Source organism: Pelodiscus sinensis, chromosome 11 (genome assembly GCF_052426305.1).
Source record: "Pelodiscus sinensis isolate ZL-2025 chromosome 11, ASM5242630v1, whole genome shotgun sequence".
Lineage (NCBI taxonomy): Eukaryota > Metazoa > Chordata > Testudines > Trionychidae > Pelodiscus > Pelodiscus sinensis.
The window spans coordinates 8,260,263-8,280,558 of record NC_143062.1 but is presented as its reverse complement, the minus strand read 5'-3'; the positions used below and the strand labels follow the sequence as shown (position 1 = coordinate 8,280,558).

The following is a 20,296-nucleotide window of genomic DNA, read 5'->3' as shown; positions in this document are numbered from 1 at the left end:
CCCCGCCTCCCTCTCCCATAGGCCAGATCCGCCGCTGGGCCCCGCCCCTGCCTCCTGTTGGCGAGCGGAGCTGCCTGTGAACCGCCCGTTCACCGCCCATACGCTTATGCGCAAGCGCAGTGCGCTTTGGTAGGGCGGCGGCTGCGTGGGGTAAGTGTGCCACTAGGGGGCGCCGGAGCGTGGGAGCTGGTTGGAGGGACCCGGGGCTCCGGCGCGGGGCTGGCTATGGAAGGGGGGGCCCGGCCCCGGGGCTGGCTATGGAGGGGGGGGCCCGGCGCGGGGCTGGCTATGGAGGGGGGGGCCCGGCCCCGGGGCTGGCTATGGAGGGGGGGGCCCGGCCCCGGGGCTGGCTATGGAGGGGGGGGCCCGGCCCCGGGGCTGGCTATGGAGGGGGGGGCCCGGCCCCGGGGCTGGCTATGGAGGGGGGGGCCCGGCCCCGGGGCTGGCTATGGAGGGGGGGGCCCGGCCCCGGGGCTGGCTATGGAGGGGGGGGCCCGGCCCCGGGGCTGGCTATGGAGGGGGGGCCCGGCCCCGGGGCTGGCTATGGAAGGGGGGGCCCGGCGCGGGGCTGGCTATGGAGGGGGGGGCCCGGCCCCGGGGCTGGCTATGGAGGGGGGGGCCCGGCGCGGGGCTGGCTATGGAGGGGGGGCCCGGCCCCGGGGCTGGCTATGGAAGGGGGGGCCCGGCCCCGGGGCTGGCTATGGAAGGGGGGGCCCGGCCCCGGGGCTGGCTATGGAAGGGGGGGCCCGGCCCCGGGGCTGGCTATGGAGGGGGGGCCCGGCCCCGGGGCTGGTTATGGAGGGGGGGGCCCGGCCCCGGGGCTGGCTATGGAAGGGGGGGCCCGGCGCGGGGCTGGCTATGGAGGGGGGGCCCGGCCCCGGGGCTGGCTATGGAGGGGGGGGCCCGGCGCGGGGCTGGCTATGGAGGGGGGGGCCCGGCGCGGGGCTGGCTATGGAGGGGGGGGCCCGGCGCGGGGCTGGCTATGGAGGGGGGGGCCCGGCGCGGGGCTGGCTATGGAGGGGGGGGCCCGGCGCGGGGCTGGCTATGGAGGGGGGGGCCCGGCCCCGGGGCTGGCTATGGAGGGGGGGGCCCGGCGCGGGGCTGGCTATGGAGGGGGGGGCCCGGCCCCGGGGCTGGCTATGGAGGGGGGGCCCGGCCCCGGGGCCCCGGGGCTGATAACGGTGTGATTTGGGGACTGGCTGGAGGGACCCGGGGCTGTTATGGGGGGCTCAGTGGGGGACGCCGAGGCTAGTTGGGGGTAGCAATGGGACATCAGGGATCAGGTCCCCACATGGGAGCAGCACTGTGGGGGTGGGGCCCATTTTGCAGGCACAGCAGCAGGGCCCACGTTGGGCTTGGGGTCCCCGTGGGGGGCAGTAGCTTTGGAGGATGCTGATGGAGCTGGACTCTCCCTGGGGGGAATGGCAGGCGGGTGGGGAGGATGAGTGGAAAGGGCCTGTCCAGGGGTGCGGAGCCGTTGTGGCTCCCAAAGGCCACGTCTGTAAGGTGGGTGGAGTCTAGTGGCGCTCCGACTAGGTAACCGGTCCCCTGGGGGCTGGGTTCCAGGCGGGGGAATTCACGCTGCTCTTTACTCACGAGGCTCCCTGCGCCAGGTGGGGCTGGCTGGTGTTTACCCCCGTCTGGCTAGGAGTGTTACTTGCCCAGAATCACTAACAACAAATGAGGGAAATGAACCTGGGGGCAAATGCTCAGCTGGTGTAAACTGCCACCAGTCCATTGAAGGAGGATCTGAGCACATGCCCTAGCCACTAGCCCTCACTGCTCCCCCCCTTCCCTGCTGCTGTATGGCTCAGTGGGCCTCACCCCTGCAGCTGCCCCCTCTCAGAACGTTGGCCATGGGGAGGGAGACTTCTTGACCCTATTACTCCAGGTGGGCTCTGGTGAGAGCCGCAGGCGGGTGTTGGCTCTGACGTAGAAAGGATCACAAGGCAAAGATCTGTAGCACCTGTACCGCTGGCACACCGACCCAATGTCTGACCAGCCTTGCTTGGCATGGAGGGTGGCAGGCCTGTGCGGTGAGGATGCGCAGGTAACATTTCTCCTCCGTCTGATCTTCCTTTTCCTGCCCATCGGTCTGTGCGTTAAAGTGTTGGAAGGTCTCAAAGAGCAGTGGCCCTTGAAGGCACAGAAGGCCTGGCCAGGCGCGAGATGACGGAACAGGGGGAGAGGTGGGAGCAGTGGATGGGAATAGCTGAGGGTGGGGAGGGGGTGAGGTGAGGCGGGAGGGGGTATTTGAGTGGGCACCACCTCCCCGCACCCAATGCTGCACTCCCCTGCGTGGGACAGGGCGTGGCAGCCCCCCTGATGTCTGAGGTTGCAGGGTAAGGGCTGGGGGGGGGGACTGGCTTTCTGGGTGCGGGTCCAAATGAGAGATGGGGGGCGTGGCAGCTTGCTGGGCCAGCTGGGTGCTTTGGGCCTTTCTGAAGAGCTTCCTGCGGGGCGGGCGGGGGGCATCCGGCATGCCAGCGGCTCTGCTGTCCCTCCCGCGGCCGTCACCCTGGGCAGAGAGCGCTGTGTCCTGGCCTGCCTGGAGCTTCTCTGCCTTGCCCGGCTTCTCTGGGTGGGTCCCTGTGCAGCTGGCAGGGGCACAGAAAGCCAAATGCTGGATTTGGGCGGGGGGGGGGGGGTAGGGAGGACTCGGGCAACCCGGCCGCTGTCAGAGCCGCTCCTGGCCAGCACTGATCTGCTGGCGACGGAGCTGGGCCCCTCCCTGGCTTGGGCCATGGTCCTCGGGCCAGGCTGGAATGTGCTGGCTCGGCTGAGCACTGCCCCTCTTCTGTCGGGGGGGCGGGGTGTCTCTCTGCTGCCCCTCCCCGGGGCCTGCGCGGGCGACCTGCGAGCGTCCTGGCACTGACAGCGTGGCGGGAGACTCCCTCTCTGCTCGCTTCTCCTTTCCCCAGGGCCGAGCTGGCGCCTCTCCCGCAAGGGGAGTTGCTTCTCCGTAGAAGGGCTGAGCTCACTCTCCGGGAGGAGGCGAGCGGCAGGGGGAGCGGGCGGCTGTGCCAGCGCCGGCTTGTCTCAACTTGTCCTGTCCCCATTCCTCTGCTGCGGCCGGCCCGGAGGAGCAGCTGCCCCTCCCCCAGGCTCTAAAGCTGCTCCAGGCAGGTGAGTGCCTCTCTGCATCCCCAGCAGCCCAGAGGGGGGTTGGAGGGCAGCGGTGAGCCTGTTCTGTGTGCGCCTGTCCCAGCCCGTTAAAGCACTGACAGGCCTCCGGGCACAGCCGCAATCTGCTGCCTTCCGGCTGGTGCTGATCTGAAGCGTGATTAGCTTCGGGAGTGGAGCTGCCGGCCTGCGCCCTCCCTGCTCGCTGGGTTCCTCCTCCTCGCCACAATCTTAGCTCAGGTCCAAGGGGCCCCTCGGGAACTCTGGGGCGCTCCCTTCCCCCCTCGCCAGAGCTCCCGTTGCTTCGCTGCATGACAAGGCCCTGTTTTCTGCTGCGGCTTGTCCTGCATCACCGCCGTCTGCCTGCCCCCGAGACACCCCCGGGAGGCCAGCAAGCCAGTCTGCTGCGTGGGTGTCGTTGTGCGGTCCACACCCGGCTGTGGAGCTCCAGGGCTACACAGTACAGCTCTTGCATCTGGCATCCCAGGAATCTTAGATTCACGGAGCACGTAGGTTCCTGTTTTCCTTGCCCACCCGTGGGGAAGTTCTCGCTGAAAACAGCTGTGCTGTGTCTGGCAGGAACTCTTCTGCCCCTGCCGTCTTTCCTTCCTGTCCAGGCTTTTTGTGGCTCCTGCTCTTGGCTGCTGCCACCTGGAGTGAATCATCCAGGCAATTCTTCCAGCCAGGCTTGGAGCTTGCTGCTGGGCATTGTGTTTCTTTGTGCCAGGGTAGGCAGAGGAGGCTTCAGTGGAGAAGAGCAACCCACGGTTGCTATTTGTGCGGGTAGATTCGATTCCTTTCTTGGCCACGAGAGGATACCTGTGGTGGAGTGGTTCTCCCTGTGTCCCATGGGAGAGAAGAGATCTACCCATAAACCTCTTCACTTTTAAATTGTTAAGGTGACCTACCAAGTATAAACCTTCCCCCACTCCCCCCCCCCCCCCGGTTTCTGCTTACTGGAAGATTTAAAGGTTTGGGGGTTTCTTGTCTTAGAAATATCAGGCATGGCAAATCTAGTCTTCCCTGGCTTTGCTGGAGGACACCTTAGCGGTTGATTGTGTGGTCTAAAATGGCAAACTTTAGCCAAGAGTGCTTTTCTCCAAAGGGTCTAGTAGGTGTTTGAATTCAATAGTTACAACACTAGCATTTTCAACCGGGAGAATACAATTGCTTTCCTTTCCCAGTTTTCACTCCTTTAGTATCGGGAATGTTATAATTCTGCCAGTTCTCCAGTGGTCCATAGAGACTTCCAGAATAGGCAGGATTTGCCTACTAAGTAGTAGTAGTAAGAACGCCTGGTGCTTTGGAGGGAATGAACAGAACAGAGAATCGTCAATTGATTTATTCCCTGTCGCTCATTCCCAGCTTTTGGCAAACAGAGGCTAGGAACACCATCTCTGCCCACTATGGCTTACCCTCCATGAATTTATCTAGTTCTTTTTTGAACCCTGTTATAGTCTTGGCCTTCACAACATCCTCCAGCAAGGAGTTCCACAAGTTGGCTGTGTGTTGTGTGAAGGAATACTTTCTTTTGTCTGTTTTAAACCTGTTGCCTATTCATTTCATTTGCTCTTGTGGTATGAGGAGTAAATAGCACATCTTTATTTACTTTCTCTATGCCTCAGCCATCACTTTCCAAGATGAAAAGTCCCAACCTTATTAATCTCTCCTCATGTGGAAGCCCTTCCATACCCCAATAGTTTTTGTTCTTTTCTGAACTTGTTCCAATTCCAGTGTATCTTTTTTGAGATGGGGCAGCCTCATTTGCACACAGTATTCAAGATGTGGCCGTACCATGGTTTTCTATAGAGGCAATAAGATATTCTCTGTCGTCTTCTCGATCCTTTTTGAAATGATTCCTGACGTTCTGTTTGCTTTTTGCCTGCCGCTGCATGTTGAGTGGCTGTTTTCAGAGACTTCTCCACAATGTCTCCAAGATCTCTCTCGTGCATGGTAACAGATAATTTAGACCCCATCATTTTATACGTATCGTTGGGATTGTGTTCTCCACCGTGTATTACTTTGCGCTTATCAGCATTGAATTTCATCTGCTATTCCTTGCCCAGTCACCCGGTTTTGTGAGATCCGTTTGCAGTTCTTTGCAGTCTGCCTGGAACTTAACCGTCTTGAGCAGTTTAGCATCATCTATCCATGTTGCCACCTCACTGTTTAGACCTCATTCCAGATGGTTTATGAATAGGATTGGCCCCAGTACGGACCCTTGAAGGACACCGCTAGTTACCTGTCTCCATTAATAAAAGTGACCGTTGATCTTGACTTTTGTCTCCTATCTTTTAACTGGTTATCAGTCCATCAGCGGATCCTTCCCTCTGATCCCACAACAACTTCCTTTGCTTAAGAGCCTTTGGGAGGGACCTCGTCGAAGGCTTTCTGGAAATCTAAATACACTAGAGCCACTGGATCCCCATTGCCTCATGCTCGTTGATCCCCTCAAAGAACTCTAGTAGATTGGTGAGGCAGGATTTCCCTTTACAGAAACTGATGGCGAGTTGGGGTTCCGCCCAATCCTGCACCCCCGTAGCCGCAGGCACAGACTCCACCAGCCAGTAGAATAGAGGGAGTTTATTGCTTCTCCAGGGTACAGTGCAGCACAGATGTAATCTGGTTACAGGAATTAGGGCCAGGATGCCTCAGGCCCCCTTGAGATGGGGGTGACTGGGCCCCTACAACTTCAGCTTCCTCCTCAGTCTCTCTGGGTACGTCTACACTAGCTCCCTGGATCGATCCAAGGAGGCTAATGAGGGCGACCAGAATTACAAATCAAGCCCGGGATTTAAATATCCTGTACTTGATTTGCACGTTCCCGGCCGGTCGCCATTTTAGAAATTGACTAGCCCGAAGTAACTGCCCGCGTCTACATGCGGCAGTGAAACGGGATTCCGATTTAAAGCCCCTAATTTGCATTAGCTGGTAAACCTCATTGCAGGAGGAATACCAGCTAATTCGAGTTAGGGCTTTAAAGCGGGATCCCGTTTCCCTGCTGCGTGTAAACACGGGCAGTTACTTCGGGCTAGTCAATTTCTAAAATGGCGACCGGCCGGGAACATGCAAATCAAGCCCAGGATATTTAAATCCCGGGCTTGATTTGTAATTCCGGTCGCCCTCATTAGCCTCCCTAGATCGATCTAGGGGGCTAGTGTAGACGTACCCTCTCTTTCATGGCTTCAGCCCCAAAAAACTCCCATTCCTCTCGCACACTCTTCCTTTGTTCACCCTCCTCTCTTAACTTGTAGAACTGGTTTTAGCCACTGCCCTGGGATGGTACAGACAGCTGCCAGTGGGGGTTCCCCACAGCCCAAGCACAGTAACCAACGAGGTACTAGCTGAAACAAAAGACAGGACTATGCAGCACTTTAAAGACTAACAAGATGGTTTATTAGGTGATGAGCTTTCGTGGGCCAGACCCACTTCCTCAGATCAAATTGTGGAAGAAAATTGGCACGACCATATATACCAAAGGGATACAATCAAAGAAAGTGAACACATATCAAAAGGACAAATCACATTTCAGAACAGAGGGGAGATAATGGGGGGGGGGGTGGTTAATGTCTGTGAGCTTCCCCAATTATCACCTCTAATCTCATTAGCTATCTTTGTAATGGGTAAGATAATTACCGTCTTTGTTAAGGCCCAGACGTAAAGTGTCAAATTTAAGCATGAATGACAGTTCACAGGTTTCTCTTTGAAGTCTTGTGTTAAAATGTCTTTGAAGCAGGATGCAGGTAGTTAAGTCGTTGAGACAATGCCCTTTCCGGGTGAAATGGCAAGGAGCTGCACACCACAGAAGCCATGTTGACTCTTCCCCAACAAATTATAAACAACACGTGGTCCTGTGGCACTTTAGGGACTGACAAACTGTCTAGAATCACAAGCGTTTGTGGGTAAAACCCACTTCCTCAGCTGAGTTGGTGTGGCTGACAGTACTGAAGAGGAATGGTCCTTTGCTTTCTCGCCAGGGATCACGCACAGCATAGAAGCTTGTGGTTGAGTGATCACCCAGCTAGCCAGCAAGGACATGTATTCGTAAGGTGAAAGCATTCTAGAATAAACACATATTACTAACAGTAAAAGCCCCTACACACATGCTAAATAGTTGACTGCAGGTCACCTCCTGCACCCTTCCCCGCAGCTGTGTTATCCATGTGGCCGAGTTCATAACCGGCTCAGCTTCCGAGCCACCGGGCATAGTCCCAGCCCTCTTTTAGGATGGCATGTGCCTTTGATCTTGGCCTCCTGTGAATAGCTAATCAGCTGACAGTGGCTTGCTCCTCAGGGTGTGCTACCAGAAAGCTGGGTTTTGCATAGCTGGGCATATGGAATTTGCATTTCCTGCCTCCGAGTTTTTCCCCAGGAAAACCACTTCACGCTTTTTGTTCCAAGAGGCTGGGCTTGTCTGACCCATTGTTCACTTTCATGCTCTGAACCCCCCCCCCCCGCCCCCCCGGAGGAGTTGTGTACAATTCAGGCCTTCATGTGAATGGTTAGTGTAGTAATACAATGGGCCCCGAATATACTCCCATTTAGTCCGGGGAGCCCTCCCGCATCGGGTACAGCACAAAATTGCCACATCTGGAACACCCCTTTTCGCACGCCTTAAAACTTCCTGAATCGGCAACCAGCCACCAAAGCAACCTGTGTGTCGTCGTCCCCCTGAGGGGGCGCTCGTCCAGCCCGCCAATGGGCTGTCTCTTTCAGGGCTTGTGCTGTAGGACACGCTTGCGGCAGGACGCCCTCACCCACCGTGCTTTGCGTTGCTGCGTAATCCCATCGTGCGGCGTTTTGCCACATCGCTGCGTGCCGAGTGAAGCCGGGCGGTGTAACCCAGGGAGTTGGGGATGAAATCCCCTTTGATGTCTGCTGGGTGGGTTTGACCAGTGCGCCCAAGCGCACACCCCAGCTGGTTATCGGGCTGGGGGGAACCTGGCCTCCATGCGTCACTACTGGGACTGCCAAATTCAGGACAAGTGGCACCAAATGGGGCAGGCTATTCCCAAGGCTGGTGGACGGTCCAAGACTTAGATTTTCCAAGCCATCCCACCCTCAGACCTCCACCAGACACCCAAGTCAAATACACCGAGGGTCACTGAAAAGACTGCTCCTAGTATACAATAGTTCTCCCAGGATCGGACACGTTACCCCCGGGCTGAGGGCCGAATGTTTCAGCTCACAGCCAAGCACATGCGTACAGCCGATCCTTATGAACTACAACGTGCTTTGGCTTCAAGAGCAGTATATGGGCAATCAAAGGCAACGTCCCTTTCACCACCGTTTAACAAGCAGCCGGAAAGGCCAGGTCCTTGAGCATTCCAGTCCTTGTACCACCCCCAGCGTGCCAGACTTGCTGGTGAATGGTTCCTTAACACCAGTGGCATCGGGTTTCTGATCCTAGAGGACCAGCCACGCACCCCCAAGTCAATATATCCCTCTCGGAGCTTACCCTGTGCGCCGGTCCTTCTTGATTACACTAGGATGTGTTTAAAAGCAAGGCGGGAGTATTGGTTCAAAGATCAGAATGCATGCAGGTCTGAGACCAGATTCATAGTAGCAGGGGAGCTGGCAGACTCCCGTGCCCCTGGCAAAGTACAGGGGATGGGGCCCAGGCAGGCAGCCTCAGCGACACCCGGACAGTGGTGCATCCCCCTGCCTTTAGCACTGCCCAGAGCACGCTGCATAATACAGGTCGAACCTCTCTAGTCCAGCAACATCCAGCTGTTAGTGAGCCGGATGGTCGTTTATCACGAATGGGGCCAAGTTTCCCTCGGTCCCATAAAGTTTGTTTATCGTCCTGGCTCTCTGTTTGGTGCTGCTGTTTAGCCCAGTTTACCCCGAAACGTCTTCTCAGAGCCCAGCCAGCAGTGGAAGTGTTGGTGATGCTGCTAGACAATATCGACCGCCCCTGGTTTGGCAAATTCTCCGATTTGGTGCTGCTCAGGTCCCCAGGGGTCCGGACGAGAGAGGCTCAACCGGTCGAGTTTTCTAGCGGCAGAATTCTTTCAGAATTGGTTTGAGATCCAGCACGACGAGGGCTGTGCGGAGGCTTGGTGGAGCCGTGCAGGAAAGACGTGCAGGACACCGGAGCGTTGGCCCACGAGAGCAGCAGGCTCCCGACACGTGGGCTCAGGCTCCGGCGCCGCCGGTGGGCATCTTGCCAGCTCTTCTTCCGCCTGTGTGTTCTGGGAGAGGCAACCTACTCTGAGTCCGGACTCTGAGCCGTGCTCCGGAAGCTCTGTGGTTTTCTCCTGGGCCGCCTCTGCCGCTCCTAACCCTCCGCTTCCTTCGGCACTGGGGGGGCCTCGCTGGCTGTATCCCGTGCGGCCCGGCCCCTCGCAGGGTTGCAGGTTCTCTGGAGGGCCCAGGCTCGGCCCAGCGCTCCCAGCAGAACAGTAACGTCTGGGGGCTTGCGCTCAGCATGGGGGGGGCCAAGTGGGGCAGGAGGGAGGGTTTGCTAAGCGGATCGGGGGCGCTGCCTGCGTGCAGTGGCCCTGGTTGGCTCCAGCAGGACTAGCTCTAGAAACAGGAGGTTGGGACACTTCCAGGCTGTTCCACCTCAGGCTCGCCCCACACCCTAGCGAGATGGAGCCTTCCTTGTCCTCTCTTTCAGCCGGGGAATGGGTATGGTCCCCATTTTGTGGGTGGGGAAACTGAGGCAGAGAGCAGCATGCAGTGATTTGCAGCCAGTCAGGGCTGGGAGCAGAGCCCGGGTTCCCAGCCGCTGCCGTAAGCACAAGGCTGCCGGAGCCTGGCCCTGCGGAGCCCTTGGCGTTGGCCCACAGTTAGTGAAGCTTCAGGCCTGTCCGGGGAATCCAGCAGGAAACCAGAACGGCCCCTCGGCCTCCCTCCTGCCTCTGCAGGGCACAGGACAGCAGCCAGACTAACCGGGCCCCTGGCTCTTTCTGCAGCGGGGCGCTGTCGCCACAGGGAGCCATGGCCCCGAAACGCAAGGCGCCGGCCAAGGCCCGGGCCCAGGGCAAGAAGGTGAAGCCGGAGCCGGAGCCGGAGCCGGAGGAGGACAACGTCCGCTCCACCGTGCAGGCACTGAAATCCGCCCCCAAGGAGAAGGTCAAAGCCAAGATCGATTCTGCCTGTCAGCTGAGCAATGACACCGCTGCCCAGGTAAGAGCCGCGGCCCAGCACGGATCCCGGTCGCTGACACTGCTCTGGGGTGCAGCCCGGGGATCCCGGCCCCAGGGGCCCAGCGCGGACCCCGGTCGCTGACACTGCTCTGGGGTGCAGCCCGGGGATCCCGGCCCCAGGGGCCCAGCGCGGACCCCGGTCGCTGACACTGCTCTGGGGTGCAGCCCGGGGATCCCGGCCCCAGGGGCCCAGCGCGGACCCCGGTCGCTGACACCGCTCTGGAGCGCGGCCCGGGGATCCTGGTGTGAGGCACGGAGTGCAGGGGTGACCCCGCCGTGTGCCACCCAGCACAGTCTGACCCGGGGCAGCTGTGTGGCCACCCACGCCCAAGGGCCCCTCCGGTCACGGCTGCCCTGTGTTGGGTCAGATCCACGAGGACTACGACTGCATGCTGAACCAAACCGACATCGGGAACAACAACAACAAGTTCTACATGATCCAGCTCATCGAGCAGGGCGGCACCTACAGCTGCTGGAACCGCTGGGGGCGCGTGGTGAGTGCCTGCCGCCCTGCCCCCGCTGGGGCTGTGCCACCGGGGGGGCATCGTCCCAGGGAGCCCGGGGCCCAGCCAGCACCGCCCGGCCCGGGGCAGGGCCGTGAGCAAAACCCGGGGCTGAGGCGGGCGGGCGAACCCTCGCCAAGCCATGAGACATGGCGTCTGCCCTGCCGCCACGGGCCGGAGCCGGGAGTTTGGCTCACCGGTGTTTCCCTGGCTCCCTTCCAGCAGCTGAGCCACGCCCTGGCTCCCGGGGGGTCGGAGGAGGCTCTAGCACAGCTCCCCTGCCCCGTACGCTGGGTGGGAGCGCGGCTCGCGGGGGCCTGTCCCACCCCAGGGCAGGCCTGGTGCGCGCTTTGTGCGTCCTGGAAGGGCCGGTCGGCTCCGAGCCGCGGGGGCTCCCCCTTTCCTCTTGTTCATCCCCTTCCCATCCCCACCGTGTGCAGGGTCTGGCATCCCTCCGCCACCCCACAGATCCTGTTCGCCGCCCCCCCCCATGCGCATGGACGCCAGGCCCTGCCCCGCGCACAGACCCACAGGCGCTCCCCCCTTCCCCGCAGGTGCTGGAGGCGGCAGACCCCACCGACGTCCCCATGGGGGGTGGGAGGACGCACCCTCGACTCTGCAGCCACCGGGCGTGTCCCCCCGAGGGGCGGGCTGCTCCCTGTCTGGGAGGCACCTCTCAAGCTGTGAGCTTGGCGGGGCCGTGTCGCTGTGCATGCAGCGCTCAGATCCTGTCCTGTGCACAGGTGGTTTCCATGGGCTGCTGGAGTGAGATTCCCACCCTGGCCACTAGGGGTCAGTCTCAACCCGCTCCCTGGGGTTCCAGGGACTGGCGGGGGTAGGACCGTGGAGGCTGCTGACCCTGTCGTGGCCAGGCCAGGGCTAGACCCAGCGCCCTGCGTGGAAGGTGCTCGGGGCAGGCCTAGCCTCGCTGCTGGCCAACGCCCGAGCTAGGCAGCCCAGCCCAGCCTCCCTGCCCAGTCCCAGGGGCTCTGATCTGCCTTACCCAGAGTCCGTCACAGCTGGGGTAGCTTTAACTCCAGGCAGCCCGGGCCTGGGGGGATAGTGCGACAGGCAGGACAGCTCCCTGCCCCGCTGGGACTCGGGTAGGTCAGTGCCCTGGCTGGGGGCCCAGGAGTGGGAGGCGCCCGCGGGGAGAGGGTTACACGGCTCTGCCAGGAAGAGACGACAACAGGATCATTAGAGCAACCCCCCCGGGTCCCGCCGCCTCGGGAGACGCTCCTGTTGCACTGGCTTCTCCAGAGCCCCACCGACAGAGAGAGGCTTTTGGATGAGTAGCCTGAGCCACAACAGACTCCAGGCCTCTGTGCTGCTTCTGGGTCTAAGACAGGGTAACCGGGAACTGAAATTGACCAGAGCGTGGGGCGGGGTCTGTGGTAAGCGTTCAGCGTGGGGGTGGGGGCCTTGTTCGCTTTCATACGTTGTCTCTGGAAGGCTTTTACCCGGAGAATAATCCATGTGCATGCTTGGAAGGAGCTGTGTGGTAACGTACAACCGACCTCTGGGCAGAGCTGTTGGAAACATAAGAACGGCCGTACTGGGTCAGTCCAAAGGTCCATCTAGCCCAGTATCCTGTCTGCCGACAGTGGCCAGCACCAGGTGCCCCAGAGAGGGTGGACCAAAGACAATGATCAAGCGATTTGTCTCCTGCCATCTCTCTCCAGCCTCTGACAAACAGAGGCCAGGGGCACCATTTCAATCCCCTGGCTAATAGCCTTTTATGGACCTAACCGCCATGAAATTATCTAGCTTCTCTTTAAACTCTATTATAGTCCTAGCCTGCACAGCCTCCTCTGGCAAGGAGTTCCACAGGTTGACTACGTGCTGTGTGAAGAACTTTCTTTTATTAGTTTTAAACCTGCTACCCATTAATTTCATTTGGTGTCCTCTAGTTCTTCTCTTATGGGAACTAATAAACATCAAGGCTACGTCTACACTGGCATGATTTTCCGGAAATGCTTTTAACGGAAAAGTTTTCCGTTAAAAGCATTTTCGGAAAAGCATGTCTAGATTGGCAGGACGCTTTTCCGGAAAAGCGCTTTTTGCAGAAAAGCGTCCGTGGCCAATCTAGATGCGCTTTTCCGCAAAAAAGCCCCGATCGTCATTTTCGCGCTCGGGGCTTTTTTGCGAAAAACAGTACTGTGCTGTTTACACTGGCCCTTTTCCAGAACAGTTTTCCAGAAAAAGACTTTTGCCCGAACGGGAGCAGCATAGTTTTCCCGGAAAAGCACTGATGATTTTACATTAGATCGTCAGTGCTTTTCCGGAAATTCAAGCGGCCAGTGTAGACAGCTGGCAAGTTTTTCCAGAAAAGCGGCTGATTTTCTGGAATAACTTGCCAGTGTAGACACAGCCTGGGACAGGCACAAGCTTGCTGGTGACCATGCAGTGTAATGCAGCTATAAAATCCCCAGTCAGGAGGGAATGAGACGTGGGTCTCCACCCAAGAGCGGGGGTGGCTGAGGGCCTCTTGGGGGGGCCCCAGGGAGGGCTACGTGTGCAGTTGTCCTGAAGATGTGACAAACGGTTGGGCCATTCGTAACTGTAAGATCACCCCCAAGTGGTGATGGCCTGGGGCAGAGTTAAGGTGATCTAGCTGGGCGGTTCCACACAATGCAGCGTCTGAAGCAGTTTGGAAATAGGAAATGCAATTTGCACACCCAGGTTTCCCCCGGTCCAGGTTTGGGTTTGCCGTTTAAAAGTGCCCTGGCAGAATTCTCTAAAGGCACCTTCCCAAAGGGCGACTTTGCCAGGCTGGCTTCCCTTACGATGGCCCCTTCAAAACCTTGTCACCGAGCGGAATGAACACTGGGCAAGGATGGGCCCCACTTCTCTCCCAAGAATCCCCCTCCCTGCGTGTCGGGGCTCCCCCCTTCCTTCTCAGAGGAGATCTTCGTAGGATCCTGGGGCTGGCAGAGAGCTCAGGAGTCATGGAGTCCGGCCCCCTGCCCAAGTCAGGACCAGCCCCGACTCAATCAGCCCAGCCAGGGCTTGGTCAAGCCGGGACTGAAACACCTCTAGGGATGGAGACGCCTCCCCCTCCCTGGGGAACCCAGCCCAGGGCTTCCCCACCCGCCTAGGGAAAGAGTTTTTCTAATATCCAACCTAGACCTTCCCACTGCAACTTGAGCCCATTGCTCCTTGTTCTGCATCCGTCACTACTGAGAACAGCCTCTCTCCAGCCTCTTTGGAGCCCCCCTGCAGGAAGTTGAAGGCTGCTACCAAATCCCCCCTCACTCTTCGCTTCTCCAGACTAAACAGACCCAACTCCCTCAGCCTCTCCCCATAACTCGTGCTCCAGCCCCCTCGTCATTTTCCTCGCCCTCCGCTGGCCCCGCTCCAATGGGCCCACGTCCTTTCTGTAGCGGGGGGCCCAGAACCGGCCGCAACACTCCAGATGTGGCCCCCCAGTGCCGAATAAAGGGGAACGGTCCCTCGCTCTGCTGCCTCTGCTCCTCCAGTCGCAGCCCACTGGGCCGCTAGCCTGCTTGGGGCCTGCGGGCTCCGTGGGCTGCACGTCTGCCGAGACGCCCCGAGATAAAGGGCCGGAGGGGGGCGCCGCCTTACCCGCCGCGGGTTCCTCCCCTCCCAGGGGGAGCCAGGGCAGTCGAAGCTGAGCCGCTTCCCGTCGCTGGAGGCTGCCAAGAAGGACTTTGAGAAGAAGTTCCGGGAGAAGACCAAGAACAGCTGGGCCGAGCGGGAGAACTTTGTGGCCCAGCCCGGCAAGTACACCCTGATCGAGGTGGAGCGCGGGGCCGAGGACGGGGAGGTGACTGTGAAGGTGAGTGATGGGGGGGGGGGGGGGGGCAGGGGAGCAGGAACCTGCCTGGGGGGTTAAGGTGGAGGGGGGCCAGGCAGGGTTAGGGGGATCCATTGCTGACGTGCTGGGGGGGGGGTTCTCTTGCAGCTGGCCTGCAGGCGGACGGGGGTGGCATTGGCAGGCCCCATGGGGGGAGGGAGCGTCTGGGGGGAGCCCCTCTGCGGTCAGAGCTGAGCCCCCCTCCTCCCGCAGGTGGACAGCGTGGACGGGGGGAGGCGCCTGACGCAGCGGACGCTGCCCTGCACCCTGGACAAGGCCACGCAGGAGCTGGTCTCGCTCCTCTTCAGCAACGACATGTTCCGGGAGGCCATGCAGACCATGAACATTGGTACGGGGGGGGCCAGGGGCTGAGGGCACCTGGAATGGGCCTAGCCAGGGGTCCCGTTAGCGGGCGCCGGGCTCGGGCGGAGGTGCTGGGCTGCGCTAGATCGTGGGACCTGGCTGAGCCGTGCCCGTGATCGGCCCGTTCAGTCGCCAGACGCTGGGCCCGGCCGGATTGCAAAGTGGCTCTGCTCCCCGGCAGTCCAGGCCTGCCAATGCCCTCCCCATCCTGTCCCACACCCTCAGCTAGTCCAGGCCTGGACTAAGGGGTGCAGGGTGGGGGACATGGCAGGGCCAGGAGGGGAGCCAGGACTGGAATAAGGGGCGTAGGGCGGGGTGGGGGCATGGCAGGGAGGGGAGGGAAGCCGGGGCTGGAATAAGGGGCGCAGGGCAGGGTGGGGGCAGGGCAGGGAGGGGAGGGGAGCCGGGGCTGGAATAAGGGGCGCAGGGCGAGGTGGGGGCAGGGCGGAGAGGGGAGGGGAGCCGGGGCTGGAATAAGGGGCGCAGGGCGGGGTGGGGGCAGGGCGGGGAGGGGAGCCGGGGCTGGAATAAGGGGCGCAGGGCGGGGTGGGGGCAGGGCTGGGAGGGGAGGGGAGCCGGGGCTGGAATAAGGGGCGCAGGGCGGGGTGGGGGCAGGGAGGGGAGGGGAGCCGGGGCTGGAATAAGGGGCGCAGGGCGGGGTGGGGGCAGGGCAGGGCCCGGAGAGGTGCCAGGCCCCTGCTGAGCCCCCCTCCCGGGCCGGCCAGACGTGAAGAAGATGCCGCTGGGCAAGCTGAGCAAGCAGCAGATCGCCAGGGGGTTCGAGGCGCTGGAGGCCATCGAGGCGGTGCTGCGGGAGCAGGCGCGGCCCGGCAAGCGGCTGGAGGAGCTGTCGTCTCGCTTCTACACCATCGTCCCCCACAGCTTCGGGCGCGCCCGCCCGCCCCCCATCGACACGCCCGACACCCTGCAGGCCAAGAAGGACATGCTGCTGGTGAGGTGGCGCTGCGCCCGCCGGGGCTGGGGGCGGGCGGGGCCTTGGGCTGCCTTGGCGCCAGCCAGGGCCGGGTGGGAAGAGGCAGGGGCCCGGCCTGGCCCTGCCTGGGGGAACGGCCACCGCGGAGGGTGTCTCCTTGGGGCCTGCTGGAGGGTGGGGGCCCGGCCCGGCGGCCGTCGAAGAGCCCTGGAGCCGTCGGCGGGTCCAGCCAGCCCCGGGCAGCCGGGGTCGCCCCCTCCCTCGGCCCAGCGTCTCTGGACAGGTGCCGCCGGGGCGCGAAGGGTGAACGCGGCCGCCCCTCCCGGCAGGTGCTGGCCGACATCGAGCTGGCCCAGAGCCTGCAGGCGCAGAAGAAGGAGGAGGAGGAGGAGGAGGAGGTGGAGGACGTGCCTCACCCGCTGGACAGGGACTACGGGCTGCTGAAGTGCCAGCTGAGCCTCCTGGACCCGGCCTCGGAGGAGTTCCAGGTGTGGGCGGGTGGAGGGAGTTGGGGCCGGGCTGAGAGCTGGGGAGGGGCTGGGGTCGGGGGCTCGGTGGTGGAGCTGGGGGGCTGGGTGGGGCGGCTGGAGATGCTGGGGAGGGCGGGGAGGACACGTCCCCTGCTCCTGTGGGACAGGCCCACGTGGCCCGTTGTGAGGGGTGGGCGCCAGCCCTGGGGGGTGAGCGAGGGCCCCACAGTCACGCTGCCCTCCCCCAGGTGATCCAGACCTACGTGGAGAAGACGCGGCAGAAGCACCAGAAGGTCCAGATCCTGAACATCTGGAAGGTGAAGCGGGAGGGGGAGGTGAGTGCACCAGGGCCCTGCCGCTCCGGGCGCTTGGGTCCGTGGGGGGGGCAGCTCGGCACACACAGCCGCTGGGCGCAGCGCCAGGCTCCGGGAAGCCCTTGCAGCCCGGCTCGGCCCCGGCTGCTCTGCCCTTGTTCAGCGCTGGCCACAGGGCAGTCGGGCTGCTGCAGGGGTCGCCGAGGCCGAGAGGTCCCCTGCAGCAGGGAGGCCGTGGCGGTGCCGGGCGCGTGGGCAGGCGCCGAGATGTCCCCTGCAGCAGGGAGGCCGTGGCGGTGCCGGGCGCGTGGGCAGGCGCCGAGATGCCCCCTGCAGCAGGGAGGCCGTGGCGGTGCCGGGCGCGTGGGCAGGCGCCGAGATGCCCCCTGCAGCAGGGAGGCCGTGGCGGTGCCGGGCGCGTGGGCAGGCGCCGAGATGCCCCCTGCAGCAGGGAGGCCGTGGCGGTGCCGGGCGCGTGGGCAGGCGCCGAGATGCCCCCTGCAGCAGGGAGGCCGTGGCGGTGCCGGGCGCGTGGGCAGGCGCCGAGATGCCCCCTGCAGCAGGGAGGCCGTGGCGGTGCCGGGCGCGTGGGCAGGCGCCGAGATGCCCCCTGCAGCAGGGAGGCCGTGGCGGTGCCGGGCGCGTGGGCAGGCGCCGAGATGCCCCCTGCAGCAGGGAGGCCGTGGCGGTGCCGGGCGCGTGGGCAGGCGCCGAGATGCCCCCTGCAGCAGGGAGGCCGTGGCGGTGCCGGGCGCGTGGGCAGGCGCCGAGATGTCCCCTGCAGCAGGGAGGCCGTGGCGGTGCCGGGCGCGTGGGCAGGCGCCGAGATGCCCCCTGCAGCAGGGAGGCCGTGGCGGTGCCGGGCGCGTGGGCAGGCGCCGAGATGTCCCCTGCAGCAGGGAGGCCGTGGCGGTGCCGGGCGCGTGGGCAGGCGCCGAGATGCCCCCTGCAGCAGGGAGGCCCTGGCGGTGCCGGGCGCGTGGGCAGGCGCCGAGATGCCCCCTGCAGCAGGGAGGCCCTGGCGGTGCCGGGCGCGTGGGCAGGCGCCGAGATGCCCCCTGCAGCAGGGAGGCCCTGGCGGTGCCGGGCGCGTGGGCAGGCGCCGAGATGCCCCCTGCAGCAGGGAGGCCGTGGCGGTGCCGGGCGCGTGGGCAGGCGCCGAGATGCCCCCTGCAGCAGGGAGGCCGTGGCGGTGCCGGGCGCGTGGGCAGGCGCCGAGATGTCCCCTGCAGCAGGGAGGCCGTGGCGGTGCCGGGCGCGTGGGCAGGTGCCGAGATGCCCCCTGCAGCAGGGAGGCCGTGGCGGTGCCGGGCAGGTAGTACCCCTGCTGGCCGGCACTGAGGCCTGTGCGGCTCCACAGGGCGAGCGCTTCCGGGCTCACGACCACCTGGAGAACCGGCGCCTGCTGTGGCACGGCACCAACGTGGCAGTGGTGGCCGCCATCCTCAAGAGCGGGCTGCGCATCATGCCGCACGCGGGCGGGCGCGTGGGCCGGGGCCTTTACTTTGCCTCCGAGAACGGCAAGTCCATTTCCTACGGTAAGGCCTGCAGCCCGGGACCCCCTGCTCTGCCCCACGCCTCTCTCGGGTCCCCTCCCGGCCCGGCAGCCCCCACGGGCTGAGTCTCTGTCTGGGGGCAGCGCGTTCTCCGGCTCCCCTGCCCTCTCCTGCCCCGGCCTGCGCCCTCTTGCATGGTGCGGCCCAGCTGACGTGCCAGGGCGATGGGGGTGCGAGCAAGAGGGTAGAGGGAGGGAGAGTGTGAGGAGCAGCTGCTTCCTTGCGGGCCAGAGGGGAACTCCTGGCTGGGGGGGCAGGGCTCCCTGCTTTCCTGGGGGCTTCCTTCAGCCCTCCTCCCCCACTCCCTGCTTTGCCCCCTCCTCCCTCGCAGCCCTGTGGGGCTGGAGTCGCTTTGGGAGCCCCCGGCCCCTCCGGAGAGGGGCTGTGAACCACTGGCTGGAGGGGCTGCAACTGGGGGGGGGGGGGGGATGTTTTACGGTCCATGAGGGCAAGCGGTGGGGGAGGGGCGGAGAGGAGCAAGTGGAGGGCGGGGCCTCTGGGGGAGAGGCAGTGCAGGGGCGGGGCCTCCAAAGGGGCGGGGCTCCGGTCTGATGGCCCCACCCGCGCTTGCCCTGCTCCTGCGCTGCCAGCTCCGGGGGGCGCTCCGGGGGCCCCGCCGCCCCGCCAGGCTCCGCAGCGCCGGCTGCTCTCCCCTCTGCAGTGAGCTGCACCTCCCAGCGCGTCGGGATCATGTTCCTCACCGAGGTGGCCCTGGGCAAGGAGCATCGGATCACCCGGGACGACTCCTCCCTGCGCAAGCCGCCCCCGGGGCACGACAGCGTGGTGGCCCGCGGCAGGACCGAGCCGGGTGAGTTGCCCCCGGTGGGGGAGGGGTGTCTTGCCGAGCCCAGTCCCGCGCGCTAACTCCTCCCCCCCACGCCTCCAGATCCTGCTTGTGACCGGGAGCTGACGGTGGAAGGCAGGAAGGTGGTGGTGCCGCAGGGGGAGCCCGTCCCGGTGGCCACGTACCAGGACTCCTACTTCAGCCAGAGCGAGTACCTGATCTACCAGGAGAGCCAGTGCCAGCTCCGCTACCTGCTCCAGCTCCGCCTCTGAGCCCCGCGCCCCGGCAGACCCGGCAACGCTGAGCTGCCCGCACCCGTGGAGCTGCTGCCGAAGCGTCTCCCTCGCCTGCTGGCTCTGGCCCCGTGGCTCCGGCACCGCGGCTCCGGCACCGCCTGCCGCTGCCGCCCGAGACTGAAACTCCCAGCAGGCTGTGGGGGCCGAGGGACCCCCAGCCAGTGCTGCTGGCATGGGGTGCTCCGAGGTCCTGCGTTCCTGGCAATAAAGGTGTGTGCTGACTGCACTCAGCTGCCCCCGCCTGTCGGATCCAGGGACTGGCCTCGACCCGTCTCCGGCCTGCTCCGGCTCCCAGAGCTCTTGCCTGGCAGGTCCTGGCATAGGCAGATGTCCAGGGACTCCCCTCCCCGTTTTGAGAAGCCCAGGTCCCGGGGCCTGTTGCGGGCCCATGGGGGGGCCCTACGTTGGGGTGGGGGAGCTCAGGGCAGGGAGCAGCTGCTAATCCGGAACCGCTCCTGGACAAGGCAGGGAGCACAGGGCAGCATCCCTGCCTGCCCAGGGAGGACGGGGTGTTCCCTGGTATCTTACGGAGGGGAAGGCAGGGCCTGGGAGGAGGCTACGTGGCCCCATTAGACGCACAGATGCTGGCAGACGGGGGAGCAATGGGGCAGGGATGGGGGGCCAAGAGGAATTGGGGGCCAGACAAACGGCCGGCTCCCACATCTCCGGTGTGCACCCTGCGCTCGGACGGGTCACCGCTCTGCCCCGAGCAAAGCTGCTGCTGGAGCCGAGTGCAGGAGCCAAGCCCGAGATGGATCCTTTTCCAACCGTGCCCCCGTGGAGGGGAAACCGCCATTCTCCTGGAGGCGGGGCCTCCCCACATGGGGCTGATTGCGTGACCCACAAGCCAGGCTGTGTCCTTTCTCGGCCAGGAGCTGCCGAGTCCCCAGGGGTGTCGTCCTCCAGCCCGCGCCGTCGTGTGCGGCTCGGGTGCCGCCCGGCAGCCCTGCAGAGCCGTTGTCCATGCCGCCTTCGCTGGCCG

General features: G+C 63.5%; 1 protein-coding gene across 4 annotated transcripts; it reads left to right on the top strand.

The window, feature by feature from the left end:
• Nucleotides 1-126: 126 nt before the first annotated feature.
• Nucleotides 127-19,540, top strand: PARP3 (poly(ADP-ribose) polymerase family member 3). Of its 4 annotated transcripts, XM_075939477.2 has the most exons (12): nucleotides 1,323-2,050; nucleotides 2,922-3,126; nucleotides 10,044-10,257; nucleotides 10,646-10,771; nucleotides 14,391-14,579; nucleotides 14,811-14,946; nucleotides 15,686-15,912; nucleotides 16,224-16,382; nucleotides 16,613-16,699; nucleotides 18,039-18,216; nucleotides 18,896-19,042; nucleotides 19,121-19,540. In XM_075939477.2, the coding sequence occupies exons 3-12, from the start codon at nucleotides 10,069-10,071 to the stop codon at nucleotides 19,288-19,290; spliced, it is 1,608 nt and encodes a 535-aa protein (XP_075795592.2). In that variant the 5' UTR covers nucleotides 1,323-2,050; nucleotides 2,922-3,126; nucleotides 10,044-10,068; the 3' UTR covers nucleotides 19,291-19,540. The 4 variants fall into 4 exon arrangements, with proteins under 4 accessions (XP_089637169.1, XP_075795592.2, XP_075795591.2 ...); XM_089781043.1 differs by lacking the exons at nucleotides 1,323-2,050; nucleotides 2,922-3,126 and adding an exon at nucleotides 127-150; XM_075939476.2 differs by lacking the exon at nucleotides 1,323-2,050 and having other exon boundaries at nucleotides 2,662-3,126.
• The last annotated feature ends 756 nt before the right edge of the window (nucleotides 19,541-20,296 follow it).